A 16,878-nucleotide genomic window follows, 5' to 3' on the forward strand; every position below is an offset into this window, starting at 1 on the left:
CTCAACCACCAGATTCCCTTCCTCCACCGACACAGGGGCGCAACCCACGGCAAACAGGTTGCCCATTTTGTCGCCTCTTACGACAAGCAATGGGGTGCTGTGGACAAATTCTGCCCCGGGTCCACACGGGGGAAGAGCTATTAGCGCTACCCAGCACTCACCACGAGGAGGTTGCTCTTCACGAGTGTATTATGGTATGTTTATGGTTCTGTTCGGATGAACAAAACCTTCCAAATGGCGTGCTGGTTTTCTTGGGGGAATTAGTCAGCAAAGAGCCGGAGTCACAGGAGACTAATCACAATTTTATTTACAAGAACAATTAACAATGAACAATATCTTAAAATATAGCTGAGGGTGACACAGAGAGTCGGTACAACCCTCTTGGCTGTGGGAGAGAGATCTGCTTGGTTAGGGCGACAAACCCCTTCTGCCTAACATTTTGCTTCAGTATGTATTTAACAAAAATTAGAACAATAAAAAGGAATATGATTGTTTGATACACGATGGGTTGTGCCCTATGCTAAATGAAAGGCTAAACAGAGGTGAATACTTATCCTGTTAATCCTGTTGGCACTTATCTTGTTGACATATTTACTGGGTGCTTGGAAACAGATTATGGTATAATTATAGACGAGCTTGTATGGGGGCTAATCCTTAATGAGTCTAAGTTGAAATAATTGCTGAATGTTATTCTAATATAGGTGATGACAGATTTACTTAAATAAAAAAGTTCAAGGCAATCTATAAGGCTATGTAGACATATCTTTTGTCTGGGAGAAGGGAGCTTGATACCTTAGGCTAGCATTTATCTAAAAGCTTCAAATCTATTAAACTATGTAGACATAACTCTTGTGTTATTGAATAGTATGTCTAGGAGATGCGCTCCCATTACCTTAGGCTAGCATCTATCTAAAAAGCTATAACTGAATATACTGATATTTTACATATGCATTTTACCTGATGATAAGTATTACTTGCTAAACAATAATTATATGAAATGATGTATAAATATTACACCATGATAACTCATAAAAGCACTTGATGTGGATCTGATTATTATAGGAAAACTTAAGTATAAATGTTATATCATGATAACTTCCCCTCCGTCTGAAAAAAGTTTGGACCCCAAACGTGTAAAATAAAATAATTATGGCTTAGATGGACAATGTATTCAGTTAAACTGGTTGTATATTAAATAACAAATATTATAGAGTCTCTTTGGTGTAAGGAATGTAAAAGTTCTTTCTTCTGTCAGCAGGGAATCTGGATGTGGAGCTGGCTTAAAGCTTGTCTTGGCACTCTGTACTGGTGGTTTTGGGGTGATGTAGGAGGCCTTGGGATAGTTCCACATCCTGGTTTGAGGTTTAAGGATATTGGCTGTGTCCATTATCCGTTATAGAGGTTTTGCATGGAAAACAAAGAAAAAGAGAGTTAGCATGTTCAAATAATATGTCATATTTAAAAATTATCCACACTTCCTCAGTTCGTATGTAATAAGTAAAAAATAAAACAAATATGATAATTATGATGTAAAAGATCAGTGCATAATTATTACTTAATGGTGTCATGACCAGGAAGAATGTATTGGCGGCAAATTACACAAAGTATACTGAACCAAATTAAAAACTTCACAATCCTAAAATGTTAACATTTTGACCAGATGTCATTGTGGGCCCTTATTGTGTATTTAAACAGTAATGGCCACGTATTGTCTTCAGATAACACCCGTTTTTTGTGCAGGTGAATCGATCAAAATCATGTGCACAGCACTATAGTGGCAAAAGTGTTTTTTCACGTGCAACTGGTCACATGGCCATAATGCCGCACGTGTTTTCAAACATACTTGTAAGCAGTCATTAGCAAAAAAAGAAAAACGCAAGAAAACAAAAGTCTTTTCAGCCATTTGTCATGCCACGCCTTTCAAATGTGCAACGTGAACGTGCCATCGGCATGTTGCAGACGGGAACGTCCGTAGCTGAAGTCGCAAGGACGATGGGTTGTAGTCGACGGACTGTTTATGATTTACAGACGCGTCTACAGCAAACGGGTACCACCGCTGATCGCCCTCGGCCATGTCGACCACGTGTGACGTCACATGCAGAGGATCGTCAGATTGTCTTACGTCACCTCCGTAACGGATTTTTGACGGCTACATCAACTAGAAATGAACTGTTTAGGGGTAGACTGAGTGCGCAAACTGTTCGAAACCGTCTGAGAACTGCTCACCTTCAAGCACGACGGCCATACTGCGGGCCGATTCTGACTCAATACACAGACGTCAACGTCAATTGCGGGCACAGCGACACTTACGATGGACTCAGAGGAATTGGAATCAAGTGATCTTCAGTGATGAATCCCGATTTAATCTTCGATTTGCTGATGGTAGGGCGAGGGTGTGGAGGCGCCGTCATCAACGTTACGCCCAGTATTGTGTACAGGAAGTTGACAGATTTCGAGGCGGAAGTGTCATGGTGTGGGGTGCTTTCTGTGGTAATGCACGTTCCAGGCTTCTTGTCATCCGTGGCAACCTCAACGCTGCTGCTTACCGCGGTCAGGTACTGGCACCAGAACTTCTGCCTTTTATGACAGCACATGGACTCGGTTTGATCTTCCAACACGACAATGCCAGACCCCACACAACAATTTTGACAAGGAATTTCCTTCAGAATGCGGGAGTCAACGTCATGGACTGGCAGTCAAGGTCTCCCGACCTTAATCCCATCGAACACGTCTGGGATGCTCTTGGCAGAAGCACTCTCCAGAACCAACCACAGAATTTGCAAGATCTTTGCACCATTTTGCAGCAACAATGGCGTCGTCTTCCCAATCATGTGTTCACAAGCATCCCAAGGTCCATGCAGAGGCGTTGTGTGGCAGTTGTCAACGCACATGGTGGCAATACACGCTACTGAACTTGTGTGCCAACAGATTCTCTTGCTTGGGACTTATGATTTAAACTTTTGATGTTATTATCGAATACCGTAGGTGCTTGGAACAAATTATGGTTACCACCGTTAATTAAAATCCTTCTTTGGACATTAATGATTAAAAATTACCTTCTCTGATACATTTGTCCGTTGTATATCATATATGGGATTACTTTTAAAAAAGTGAAGTTTTTAATTTGACTCAGTATATTCAAAAACAATCTAGCAGTAAACGGTTCATCATCTTTTTAGATTGACTTTCTTGTCTACAGGCAATAACATCGAGCTCTTCAAGTCATCCATTCATTTTAGATGTTTTAGAACAATACAATGACCTTGCTTCTGGCCAATACGACATTGTCTTTTGCTGGTTGCCCAGTCATGTTGGAATAGCAGGTAACACTATGGCTGATGCTGCAGCAAAAGCAGCTCTCGACAAGTCTGTGACACCACTTCTTATACCATACAGCGACTACAAACCTTTAATTAGATGTTATATCAAAGACCTAATGCAGAAGAAGTGGGACACTCAAGTGGGTATAAATAAATTACATGCAGAAAGGCAAAGATCGATATACCTATTTGGGTTGTCAGTCCAGATTTGAAGAAGTCGTATTAAGACGATGTCGTTTTGGCCATTCTCGTTATACTCATGGACATTCGTTTAAAGGTGAGGATACTCCATTCTGCATCCCTTGTGATGACAGAATCACAGTCAAACATGTCTTGCTTGACTGTATCGATTTTCCATCACAAGGGATAATTTTTCCAGGTTCATTGATAAGGTAAGTACTCGTTTAATTCTTTTTAAAAAAAAAGAAATTGAGTTAATAGATACATTTTGATAATATGTATTGTAAAAAGTATGTGATTTTAATTTGCAATTGGTAAGAGGGTACCTAAGTCCCACTTCATTCAAAGAATTTCATTTCCGTGGTTTTAATCGTAGAAGTCTTGTGGTTTTTTTTAATGCTTTGGCTAAAACTTACTAACAATAACCAGTAGCCAGAGGGATGGTGTAAATCCTGCTGGGGTACTATGTAGGTAGCAGAAGTACCGTAAGTCCCCATGGTACCTAGTTTGGTGACCTACCTTTGGTTATTGGTGATCTATAGCCAATTTTTATTGTGTATTATTATGAATGGTTCAAATTTTATGATGATATGCTAGTTTTAAATCTACATCTGTGATAATCTAGTTATTTTACTGTCCTTCGTTGACAGGTTTTACAGTTCAGTTTTGTGTTTCATTAATATTTAACTTGATTTTGTCACGATATGGCTGAAATATTGCCGATGTGACTATAAACATTAACTCACTCACTCCTACATTTCTACTACAAGGGTATAAAAGACGAATTTAAGCCTGATGCTGTAATATATTTTTGTCTAGAGGTAAATATCATTTGGAATTACTTAATTCAATATATCAGTGTATATAACCATATGTCAAAGTTGTAAAATGTAAACACCAAACACTGGTGCTGCTCGAATATTAAGCGAAAGTTGACGATTGGAAAGCTGAAGGCATCACTCTTATTCTACATAAGAACTAATAACTAACTTACAACGTGAGCTACAGCCATAATACTTCCTCGTTTGAAGTTCTAACGTTCTAATTTCCGAATCCACAAGTACATGTAACAAAACCAGAAGTACTTTGATACACACTGAACTTGGACCATGGGATTTCCGCTCTTATAAAGAAAGGAACTTTTTTTTTTCGAAACAGTGACATAATCCAAAATAGAATTAATAATAATGTTATTATTAGCTGAGAAAGAACAATGAATCTTTCAGATTACAGGTTTTAAAGCATATAGAATATGTATTCTGAAACCGGAAGTTAGACAATTCCAAAAGGAAGTAGTAAGAGCTTTGTTGTAAATGGAGGCCTGTTGCAATAAGTAGTGACGTAGTTATACCTGAAGTATATTGAGTGATTGGGTATGGTTTTGATGGTTCTATGCCGCTTTTAGCAATGTTCCAGCAATATCACGGAGGGGTCACCATAAATGAGCTTCACACATTGAACCCATGGTGCAAATCTAACCCAAGCCTTCAAGGTGACGAGCGAACGCTTTGACCTCTAGGCTACACCACCATTCCTTCTAATTGAGTTAAAACGATGACGAACATTGGTTCATTGCTTTTGCTTCTGATGAACCAAAGGTGAGACTGCCTGAGTGGACCTCCACGTGTGTCCACCATGATAGTGCAGCAAGAAGGACTGTCACTTTGAGCCCGACATTGCTGCTTCAAACTATATTGATATTTGCTACCATAACAACCGTCTACGCAGATAATAGGATATATTAATAATCACACCCATCAGGACACAAACAATTGCACTCGACAAAACTATGAAATAGATGGAGACATCTGCATTTGAAACCTTAGACCTACAAAAAGTGTCCATAGCATTGTGGGACAAGGTGACATCTCGATCTACCGTGAATGTAGTGTACCTATGTTGGAAGGGGAAAACATCACATCTTTGTGTCTTTGTTTAACAATATTAGCAATATTCCCGCTATATGACGGCGGTCTGTAAATAATCGAGCCTAGACCAGACAATCTAGTGATTGATATCGCAATCCACGCAATTGGGATCGATGACATGTATCAACCAAGTCAGCGAGCCTGACCACCCGATCCCGTTAGTCGCATCTTACGACAAGCATAGTCGCCTTTTATGGCAAGTATAGGTTGCTGATCATGAAGACCTATTCTACCCCGGATCTTCACGGGTCATTAGCAAGTAGATGAATGAGACACTATTTAAAAGGGTATTTTGAAATTGGAGTTTGAAGTTTAACATGCATGGTGATCAGGATAAAAGATTATAAGGGTGAGTATGTATACTAACATATGGTGCAGCATTCACTGACAAGCAGACAATGAAGTTACGACATTTATGAGTTCAGGGACCCATTTCATAAGGGAATTGGACACTAGGGCTACGACGTTCGTTACTCTCATACTTAAACATAGAGTAACGCTGGTCCTACTACTTGCATCGCTTATGTGTATTTGGTTATAGTGAGGTGGGATTAACATTTGATGTCGCTCTCCTACTACTTCCATATTTAACAGCTTTCTCTTTAGATTTCAACATTTCAGAGGTGAGATTTCTCATTTCCGATCATTAAATAAATATGATATATCACATATAGAAAGAAAGCTTTCAATACTTGCACAGTTATACATAAATATGGCGTCTGTGGAGGTCAGAGGTCAAAGTTGTGACTTCAAACTGTGAGTATGGCCTGTCAACCAGCGAAACGTAAGCGACACGCAGTTAGTGCGCGGGTGTTTCAGACAACGAACAATTCAGCTGTTATCATTGGTGGAATATGTAGTTAAACACACCTATTGCTTCAGTTAGAACGTTTCAGTGTTAAGTGTAAATAGGCAAATCTGACGGACATTCAGTAAAGCAAACAGACAATCAATACCGTGCTCACTGTTTCATGCACAAGATCGAACTTGATACGTCAATGAATCAATTGAAAGTTATCTTCTATTTTCAACAACACGAACATATGGCCGGGTCATGAGTGCCATCAACAGAAATTAATACAGACAACTCTGATCGCTTGCTGCTATTTATTACGTTGTAGTACAAAGACCCAATGACGAGCAGTTTGGGTTCATATGCCAAAGGTGGCGCGTGTCACACGAATGTGTTGTTATGTTGAAGGTAAAGTGGTGACGGTGACTTCGCACAGAGACAAGGCTTCGTCAGGAAGTTTTACCTTCTTGGTGATCCTCACGTAACGGCCGGTAGTGGGCGTGTCACAAGTCAAGGTTACTGCCTCTCCTCGACCAACTTGTTCTTCACGGGATGTGCACTTGCGAGGGGTGACCTCTGTGTCGCCTGAGCAGCTTGATGGCAGTTGATCATAAAGATCAATCTGGATGTTGGAGAGCCACTTGTCTATATAGAGGTTCAGGAAAATACTTTAACCATTATCATTTGTTTTCATTGAATAACAAAAAATTTGTGAAGATCATATAATGATCAAAGAGACAACGTTTATATTTACATACATATGCCACAGTGAATGCTTGTCATAATAGGCGACCAACAGGTGGACAGGCTTGCTGACTTAGTTGATGCATGTAATTGTTTTCCAGTTATGTGTATCGGTGATGCCGATCACTGGACTGTCTTGGTCCAGGCTCCATTATTTGCAGACTGACATCATAGAGCTGCAGTATTGCTGAGTGTGGCGTTAAACAATAACAAAAAAACTTTAAAATGCCAATACACGCGTAAATCCGCATGTGAGAGACAGTATCAAAATCCTCAAATATTGCAAAATGATATAAATATTAATTGATTATCACACAAAATGTTTCAGAATCTTACACAAGATGGAACCAACGCCCATACAACGTGTTTACATTTGTGTGACACCACACTTACATTTGTCATCATTCCGGTTTGTGATCTCAACACTTAAGACAGTAACTGCCTCATTCAGATCCATCTGCCACCAGGGAGCATCGCCAGTCTCACTCCCAGTCAAAGAACAGGTGCTGACGTCATCATCAGTCGCCACCATAGCATTGGTGGAGGGGGAGACAACAGAACTTTGGAGAAGTTTCCTAGCGTTACACCTATACGAACCATAAACAAGAGCTATACGAACCATAAACAAGAGCTATACGTACCATAAACAAGATAGCTGATGGTGATACTTTGATCAGTCTAGCTTCATGAAACAACACATATATTACTGGATACGGTCACACAGGTATTCAATATTCACAACTAGAAATAACATTTTACAACCATAGGCTTGTGTGGTTTAAAGTTAGACATTTGTTCACATAGTTCTAATTCATGTAAATGTTACCTCCTACGTTCACTTCGCATAACGTCAGACGCTCGTTGTAACCCAGCGAAATTCGGATGTAATATGCAACAACAACCTTTCCTTTCAATCGTTACACCTGTACGAACCATAAACAAGAGCTATACGTACCATAAACAAGAGAGCTAGTGGGGATATTTTTATCAGTCTAGCTTCACGCAACAACACACATGTTACTGGATACGGTCACACAGGTATTCAATATTCACAACAAGATTCAACATTTTACAACCAGAGAATTGGGTGCTTTAAAGTTAGACATTTGTTCACACAGTTCTACTATTCCATGTTACCTCCTACGTTAACCTCGCATAACGTCAGATACCCCTTGTAACCCAGCGAAATTCGGATGAAATGTGCAGCAATAGGAGAGTCGCATTGAATAGTTTCTGTTGCCTGAACTTGATCCGGGTGCTTTTTGCATAAATGCGGTTGTGCTTCAGGATTGTTTGTGGGATCTTCTTCAAAGCCTTCAATTATCACGTTTTTCAAGCGATTGGCTGAAGAGAAACAAACATATCATCATCATTCCATGTTCCATAATCACCTAGGTCCACAATACGTGTAAAGGAAAGTAATGGTTACAAACAAAACATACCACAGCAGTCCCTTCTGTTTGTCAGTGTTATGTTGTGAACTTCAATCTTCGCACTTAGATGTCCAAGCCACCAGGGATGGGAGTCCCTGGAACTCGTGTGAGTACACGAGCCTCCGAGAAACATGGGATTTGTATTGCCATCAATTGCTCGAGTAGCCACTGCTCCAGCTTTAGTTGAACTTGATGTTGCCGACGTGAAGGTAGGTTTTCCTACAATACGAATGCACTGGAGAGTGTCCTATAATGACATATATGGCTATAAGGCTCGTATAGTTGTTTATAACACATGCATATTTCTAACCACTATCAATGTAATCACGTCTGTTGTAATCGATTAATTCCATATTACTCCTTTAAACGCTCATCTCAGCATTGGATCTCAGTATTTGACTATAAATACACATTCAATGTGCGGGATAACAAACCCTCTCAATCTATCAATCTGATGTGAAGACGGGTTTAAAGGCTGGTTAACATCTAAATAGATTAGATGTAGATTAAATTCGAGGGATAACCTCAATATGCAAACGAAAGCATTTTAAACTAAAGACAAACCAGTTGCAGTGTTGCCAAGGACTGCCTGCAGTTGAGCCGTGACAAGGCACTGCTCTTTCATCTTCTTTTGCACGGCTTTGTTCCTTTCTTCAGACTCTTTTGCAACACTTTGGAGATTCTCCGTCAGTGACTTTACTTTTTCGTTGACTTCCTGCACCTTCCCGTTGACTTCCTGCACCTTCCCCTTTATTGTAATTGCCTCTTTATCCTGTTGCTCAAACCTGTCCTTCAGCTGTTGTACCGTGCCTCTTGTCTCCTTTAATTCAGCTTTTACCTTAGCCTCTATTGCTTCAGTGGCAGCATTGATGGCTTTAGCATTGTCGTCTTTCGTCTGGTCTCCAGAAGGGTCTCCCGGGTTTCCAGATTTTGTTTGTTTGAATCCGAAGTTCGAACCGGTGAATACAGGTGCCTCAAATCCCTGAAACTGGGCTTCTGCCAGCCCCAAACAAGATACGAATACCACATAGTACAATCGTGTCATTTTAGAAGATTGACTAAGTGACAGGAAATTTAGACGCAGTGGCTATATTTATACTAACTCATTATTTCAAAATTGATTTCAGTAAACCTATAAAAAATGTCTTTGATGTCATTATATAAGTGTTACTGGAAAATTATTCACCAGTCCAATCTAAAAAAGAATTGATGAAAAGAATGAACAACTTCAGTTGGAGCTAATTGCCTGTGTAAAACTAAAATGTTCCCTTATTGACAATTGGTTATTCTCTGACCTTGACGTTGAATAATTATGCATGAAAGGAACAAAGAATATCAAATATGATTCTAAGCCAGAACTACCCGAACAAAAGCTTAACAGGACTTCAATTAGAAGACGTAATTCAACTGAATGCCAATTGAGATGAAAGATATATACATGCATTGTGAAATCATGATATGTTCACAAGGAATAAAGATGGACATTGTTGATATATATAATGACACGAAAGGACCATTTTAATGACTAAATCAGTGCGAGAAAAATCAGAGCTATTAGTTTTGATGAGGAGTGGCTTATCAGGCTTACGATTGTTTGTATGCAAAACAGTAAATCTGTTCAGAACCATGCCATTATTATAGTCCATGCTCATACAGTTTTACAAACATGTTTACTGCCTGCTTTAATCATCATAAGTAATGTTGATATATTTACACAGTGAAACGTAGTTGAGAAGACGTGTGGATATTATCTGTAATGTCGACGTAGGGGAAATAATAGTTTACAAAAACCAAAAAAACAGTTGTCAAGACAAAGGGCGTGTCATTCAGAGAGAGGACATCGGTTCCTTATACACGCATTTGTCTGGTTCTTATCTGCACCTATGATACGTATTTTTTCAGGGTTTTTTTATGGGTGTCTCAAATGGGGTTCAACGTTTCGCCAACGCCAACTGTTTGGAAATGATTCATAATCACATATAGCTGGACTCGTACAGTGGACTCTGCTTTTACTCATGATTATGGAAAATATTTTTATACACCGGTCCGTATACAGTGACATAACGTTTAAGTTAATGTTTCATTTTGATGATGTCACCCATGTAAAACTGAGCTGTCGGAGGTGTTCTCTCCTACCCAGAAATTCCTCCCTACACCATGACAACCCCTCCACCACACGCAGCCCCTGAACGCAACATGCATATGCCACCGTTTGTTCTCCCCTGTAAACACGTCTTCCATCAGCTCTGAACAGACAATCCGCTTTTCATCTGTGTCACATTGCTGCCAACGAAAAAAACAAACCCAAAAAACAAAAAACATTGCTGCCAACGACGTACAGTCCGGGCCCATCTCAATCTCTGACGACGATGTTGCACTGTTAATAACTGTCCTCTGTTAGGTCTGTAAGCATCAATTCCTTGAGCCCGGAGTCGCTTGGCCACTGCCGTCTGTTGACTAATCATATGCCCTAAGGAATCAGGAATCGATTCCGGGGATGCAGTCTTAATTGGGCGTAGTTACCTTGGGTCTGCCTGTTCTTGGTTTGTCTGATGTCTACCCGGTCTGTAACGCTACATCAGGTTAGTTACAGCAAGACGGAAGCACCAAAAGGTTTTAGCAATGAGGGCATCTGTATCATACCGAGGACCTGCTCGTGTTGTTCGAATGTCAGTCGGGCATTTCTGTGGTGGTGCTTTATCTGTGTGAGTGTCTAACATGTTGTCCGTATCATTATATAACCTTATAGCATGTTAGTAAGTAAGTGGCACTTTTTCGCATTTTCAACAAACAACCATGCCGTGTGTCACATTCTGCTCAGAGCATTGTTCTGTTTGGATAACGTGTTTTGCATTGATTTAGTTTCTATATTGTGTTTTTTTTTAATTTCTTTTATAAAGTGGGGCGATCGGGTAGCCTAGTGGTTAAAGCGTTCGCTCTTCACGCCGAAGACCCCGGTTCGATTCCCGACATGGGTACAATGTGTGAAGCCCATTTCTGGTGTCCCCCGCCGTGATATTGCTGGAATATTGCTAAAAGCGGCGTAAAACCATACTCACTCACCCACTCTAGTGGTAAAGTTTCTGTTGTCCGACAGTTTATTTTGGACGCCTGGGCACTCATGGATATATGTAGCTGTGTGTTGATGGTGCTCTCAATCGTCCAAGGGGCTGGCCATTGTGAAAGCTGCTGTGCAGGTAGAGGCGAAACAACATTTGAATGAATTCATGTAGGGTAATACCTGCGGATTTGAAGCGATCATTTTGCGACGATGTGGTATTGGCCATTCTCCTAATACATATGAATATTTATTGAAATGTGCAGATCCTCCATGCTGTGTCCCTTGTTATATAATAATCACAGTCAAGCATGTCCTGCCAGACTGCATTGACTTTTACATCACAAAGGATAATTATTTCCAGTTTTCATACATAAAAGATCATAAAGGTTTAATGCTTGGATGTGTAAAAGAAATTGAGTTACATGATAAATTTTGATAGTATGTATTGTTAAAAGTAAGTGATTTTAATTTGGTAGAATAATTTAATAACTGAGATTGAAAGTGGCTGTACCTTCAAATGAGGTTGAAGTTACGTAATATAATTGTCCCCTGAAAAGTCCCGTTTCATTCAAAGTATTTTTCATTTTCCATGGTTTTAATCGTAGAATACTTATTGATTTTAAAAGTTTTGGCTAAAACTTACTAACAATCACAGGTAGCCAGAGGGATGGTGTAAATCCTGCAGGGGAACTATGCAGGAAGCAGACGTACCATAAGCCCCATGGTCCCCAGTATGGTGGCCTAACTTTGCTTGCTGGTGATCTATAGCCCAATTTTATAGTGTATCGTTATGATTAATAAACGTTTTATGGTTGCATACTAGTTTTAAATCTATTTGTAATAGTCTGGTGCTTTTACTGTCCTTCGTGGACAGGTTTTATAGTCTCCATTTTTGTATTATTACAGTAAAACGTGTCTTGCAATAAGGCTGAATATTGCCGATGTGACTATAGATATAAACCCCCTCACTCAGCTTCACTTTCATGAATATACCTAAGTATAAAAAAAGAAAGAATACATTTATAAACGTTCAATTCATATTCAAAGATCTGTCACAACATAGAAATGTGCCTCCTCCTGCATTATATTTCACTTGGCCCAACTGTGACGTGATTATGTTGTAAACAGTGGGAATGATGGTTTACACGTCCCATATCACCACAACATTTGTAATTACTCACTTCAATATATTAGTGTAATTCATGTAGAGTAGAGGTAAGCTAATTCTTCACTATGTCCCTATATGTGTATATAATCAGATTTTAAATTCTGTGAAATGTAACCACCAATCACTGAAGCTGCTGGAATATTGCACGACATAAAGGGAAAGGTTAACGATTGGAAAGCTGAAGTCCCCCATCTGGTCATGCATACATTCATGTCATGTAAGTACTTATAACTAACTTATAAAGTCAGCTACAACCATGATACTAACGTTCTAATTTCCGAAACCATAAGTGACAAAACCGGAAGTATTAAAACTGAACGAGGACCATGTTTTTTTGTTGTTCAAATGAAATTCTAAGTGTCCGAATACTGCAGTGACATAATATGCACATGAGTCTTTCAGATTTAATGCAGGAAGAATGTGTTTAACGAAACCGATAGTTAGACAATTCCAAGAGGAAGTAATAAGAGCTTTGTTGTAAGATGAACTTGTTTGTAGTAAGAAAGTGTTTTAGAAATCCGAAATAGCATGGCACTACTTTTATAAATACCAACCATTTGGTTTTACTCTGAGCTCCATCTGATAAAACGTAGATTTTTCCATATTATCTTATAGAAACCGAGCAATAGCAGTTATTTTTTCTTGCTCTAAGTGCACTGCCCGATGATATCTATAGACTTGCCGTCTTCACGCTTGGCTTACTTACACCTGAAGTCTGTCGAGTGAGTGAGTATGGTTTTGATTGTTTTACGCCGCTTTTAGCATCATTTCAGCAGTATCATGGCGGGGTCGAGGTCGTACCAAATGGCACATGGATCAAGGATTAAAGTGTGTTCTGTTGGAAGTTGAAAAATCAGATGTTTTGACAGAATTGAAGTCTGATCTTTTCTGAGATTGCAAAAAGTTAAGCAAAGCCTTTGAGATTTTGAGAATCCACATTAATTCCACTTGTCTCAAATAGTTTCTGTGGATATAAATTGACTGTATACAGGAGTACGGTTAATCTTGGAGACGGCCATTCGAGATGTACTCATGAGTATCTTTAAATGGTGAGGATCCTCCGTTTTGTAGCCCTGGTGATGACAGAATCACAGTCAGGCATGTCCTTCTTGACTGTATTGATTTTTCCATCACAAGGGATAAATACTTCAGTGTTAAAACAATTAAAGACCTTTTAATGATGTTAATTCTCATTTAATATTATGTTTTTTTAAAAGAAATTGAACTTATTCATAAATTTTGATGTATTTAGTGTATTTAATAAACTGGCAGTGCGTATTTATAACTGAGATTGTTAGTGGCTGTACCCTCGAGGGGGGTTAAAGTAGCGTTAAATTATTGTCCCCCTAAGAGGGTACGTAAGTCCCATATCATTCGAAGTATTTTTATGCATGCCAGACTTTTAAACGTATATTATATTCGTCATTTTAATCTTTGGCTTATCTGGTACACTGTTGCCAGTGACTGAAGGGATGATATAAATCCTGCCGGGGTCCATGCAGGAAGCAAAGGCACTGTAAGTCCCCGAGATCACCATACGAGGGACCATAAATATTCAAATACATTTATCTTTCAACATTAACACAACCGATGTGGCGTGGTACAGAAACCATACAGAAACCCATATTAAATGTATCTAAGTAAAAAGAAGCTGTGTGGAATAACCACCATTACTAAAAGTTATTTACATTTAATTGTCAATTGAAATTTACTTCCAGTGGACATAACATCTATAACCTGCCAGGGTCGAATCTCGAACACATGGGTTCAGGTCACTTAGGTGAAGTCATTAGGTGAGACCACTGTTGTAGGGGCGATGCTTCCACATACCGTACGTCTTACCCTGTTGGAGGTCATCCACTGACTTCTTTGTGTTGATGTATTCTCTGGGCTAGGCTGCTGTTATGAATAGTGAGTGAGTGAGTGAGTGAGTTGGGTTTAACGCCGCTTTTAAAATTATTGCAGTTATATCAAGGCGTGTCAGCTTAATGTGGGAGGAAAGCCCGAAGTGATGCAGGTCTAAGACGTTTACCACTTCGGTGAAACCCACGAGCACGGGTATGGTGCTGACAAACCTAGAAACATAATTGGGGGTTTCTGGCGTGCCCAAGGGACGCAACTCTGCACAGCGAATCGCGGCGCCTTAGACGACTGGGCCACCCGTGCCCCCCTGTTATGAATAACCACCAACGGTGAAAGCAGTCTACTTTTAAAAAGGCATTTATTTTCTATTGGGCACTCGTGAAGAGCAACCTCCTCGTGGTGAGTGCTGGGTAGCGCTAATAGCTCTTCCCCCGTGTGGAACCGGGGTAGAATATTTCCACAGCACCCCATTGCTGGTCGTAAGAGGCGACCGAATTGGGCAACCTGCTTGCCGTGGGTTGCGCCCCTGTGTCGGTGGAGGAAGGGAGTCTGGTGGTTGAGGGCACTGGTTCCTGGAACTGTGTTCCTTTGCCCAACACACCACTTTGACCCTAACTTCACCTAGACGGGTGGTAGAATGGGCCCGGTTCTATCAATCGGCTGGTCATGCCATGCCCTGTGTATGGAAAACATTGATGTCATTCATGTTATGTATTTTTGACACCTGTAAATGAATGTTCTCATTGGAAATTATATGTACACTTTTGCCTAGAGTCCCATGCCAGAAGGCGGTGGCTCATGGGCCAATCTGGTAATGTTGACCTCCAAACTCAATATGTATCCAATTTCTTGTCATGGGCAGAACCAGCCTGGCACTTATTTTGGTATACAGATATTGCTGTTTGTGTCATATTTTCTGGAGTATAACAACCCTGTAGCCCTGGTGTTTGCATCTTGGAGATCCGGTGCATTGCAACACTGTCTATTATGATACTCCATGGTGGGTGGGGAGCAGGGTTGCTGAATCACTTCAACATAATCATGGCTCACTCACAATCTGGTTCAAAACGACGCCATTTAGACTCAGGTTCGTCCGATGACGCTGATACTCTTCCACCTGATTCCTGGGCTCGATTCCTTGTGATCGAAGCAACAGATCATGAACCGCTAAAGCTGAATCCCTTTGCTATATCCAAAGCCATTCATGGATATTGTGGAGAAGTTAAAAATGTCACACGATTGCGTACTGGATCTCTTCTGGTGGAATGTTCGAGGAAACAACAATCCCTCAATTTATTATCAATTAAACACTTTGCTAATGTTGAGGTTACTGTTTCAAAGCATAGGACATTGAACTCTTGTCGTGGCATTGTTCGCGACAGGACACGCTCCCTTTCAGACATGACGGAAGATGAAATTGTTTCAGAACTCAAATATCAAGGAGTACAAGCCGTCAAACGTTTCACCCGAAAGGATGAAAAATCAAATATTGTCCTAACGAACACATATTTGTTCACTTTTGCTCGTCCATCAGTTCCAACTTCAATTAAAGCAGGTTATGTCAACATCGGAGTGGATGTGTATGTCCCCAATCCACTCCGATGCTATAAATGTCAAAAGTTTGGTCACGGTTCTAAAACCTGTAGACGCCCCGTTGTTTGCCATCGTTGTGGTGGCAAACACGAGAGTGCGGAGTGTACTGAAGATCTCAAATGTTCAAACTGCGAAGGCCAACATATGGCCTCTTCCAAATCCTGTCCTGTGTATTAAACCGAGACCAAAATACTGAAACTTAAATGTGAAAAAACATCTCTTTTGCCGATGCTAGAGAGCTTGTTGCCAGTCAGTCAACAGCTCCTTCAACTCTAAATTATTCTGCTGCTGTGTCCAACTCTGCAAAAACATTTTCATCTGTTCTGTGTCAAACCGATTTGACATGGGTCAATTCTGACCGACCTGTTACAAGTGCTTCTGTCCGTGACATTCCAATCTCTGACAGTAAATCCGCATCATCATCATGTTGTGTTCAGGCTGAAACACAGACTTCATCTGAGGCATCTCCTGACGAGCCATCTGTTCAGGAGCGTAAATTATCAAAAAAGCAAAGGCAAAGGTTAAATAGGAAACAATCACCTAGCACCCTCTCTTCTTCGGAAGTGTCTCTTCAGAACTCCTTTAGTGCTCTAGACATGGAGGTGACTCCATCGTTAGGCACTAGCGATAGGAGTTCATCTTCCTCACGTTCACGTGAGAGATCGCCAATCGAGCCACCATGAGTCACTCATCAAATTTAATTCAATGGAACTGTAGAGGACTTAGGACTAATTACAATGAGTTACAACTCTTAATACAGGATTTTAAGCCATCTGCCATATGTTTACAGGAAAC

General features: G+C 40.2%; 2 protein-coding genes across 3 annotated transcripts in view; both read right to left on the reverse strand.

Moving 5' to 3' along the window:
• LOC124140612 overlaps positions 1 to 9,449 on the reverse strand; it is a 93,583-nt gene extending 84,134 nt beyond the window's left edge. For both annotated transcript variants that reach the window (XM_048403277.1, XM_048403276.1), the window contains exons 1-3: positions 8,963 to 9,449; positions 8,408 to 8,617; positions 8,103 to 8,309 (exon numbers count right to left, since the gene is read on the reverse strand). In XM_048403277.1, coding sequence (XP_048259234.1) covers positions 8,103 to 8,309; positions 8,408 to 8,617; positions 8,963 to 9,443 — 898 coding nt within the window. In that variant the 5' untranslated portion in view covers positions 9,444 to 9,449. The remainder of the gene's footprint in view (positions 1 to 8,102; positions 8,310 to 8,407; positions 8,618 to 8,962) is intronic.
• Positions 6,503 to 7,528, reverse strand: LOC125384316 (fucolectin-3-like). Its single transcript, XM_048403278.1, has 2 exons — positions 7,359 to 7,528; positions 6,503 to 6,866 (listed from the first exon to the last, which is right to left on the reverse strand). The coding sequence occupies exons 1-2, from the start codon at positions 7,495 to 7,497 to the stop codon at positions 6,619 to 6,621; spliced, it is 387 nt and encodes a 128-aa protein (XP_048259235.1). The 5' UTR covers positions 7,498 to 7,528; the 3' UTR covers positions 6,503 to 6,618.
• Positions 9,450 to 16,878: the final 7,429 nt, after the last annotated feature.

This window comes from Haliotis rufescens, unplaced genomic scaffold, assembly GCF_023055435.1.
Source record: "Haliotis rufescens isolate VD_foot unplaced genomic scaffold, xgHalRufe1.0.p SCAF_3, whole genome shotgun sequence".
Taxonomy (NCBI): Eukaryota; Metazoa; Mollusca; class Gastropoda; order Lepetellida; family Haliotidae; genus Haliotis; species Haliotis rufescens.

Excerpts from the sequence above, each read along its gene's own strand:
- LOC125384316 (XM_048403278.1), bottom strand. The coding sequence starts at position 7,497 with ATGGTGGCGACTGATGATGACGTCAGCACCTGTTCTTTGACTGGGAGT. Across the intron at positions 6,867-7,358 it reads AAACCGGAATGATGACAAAT|ACAAGTGGCTCTCCAACATC; the intron begins GTAAGTGTGGTG and ends ACCTCTATATAG.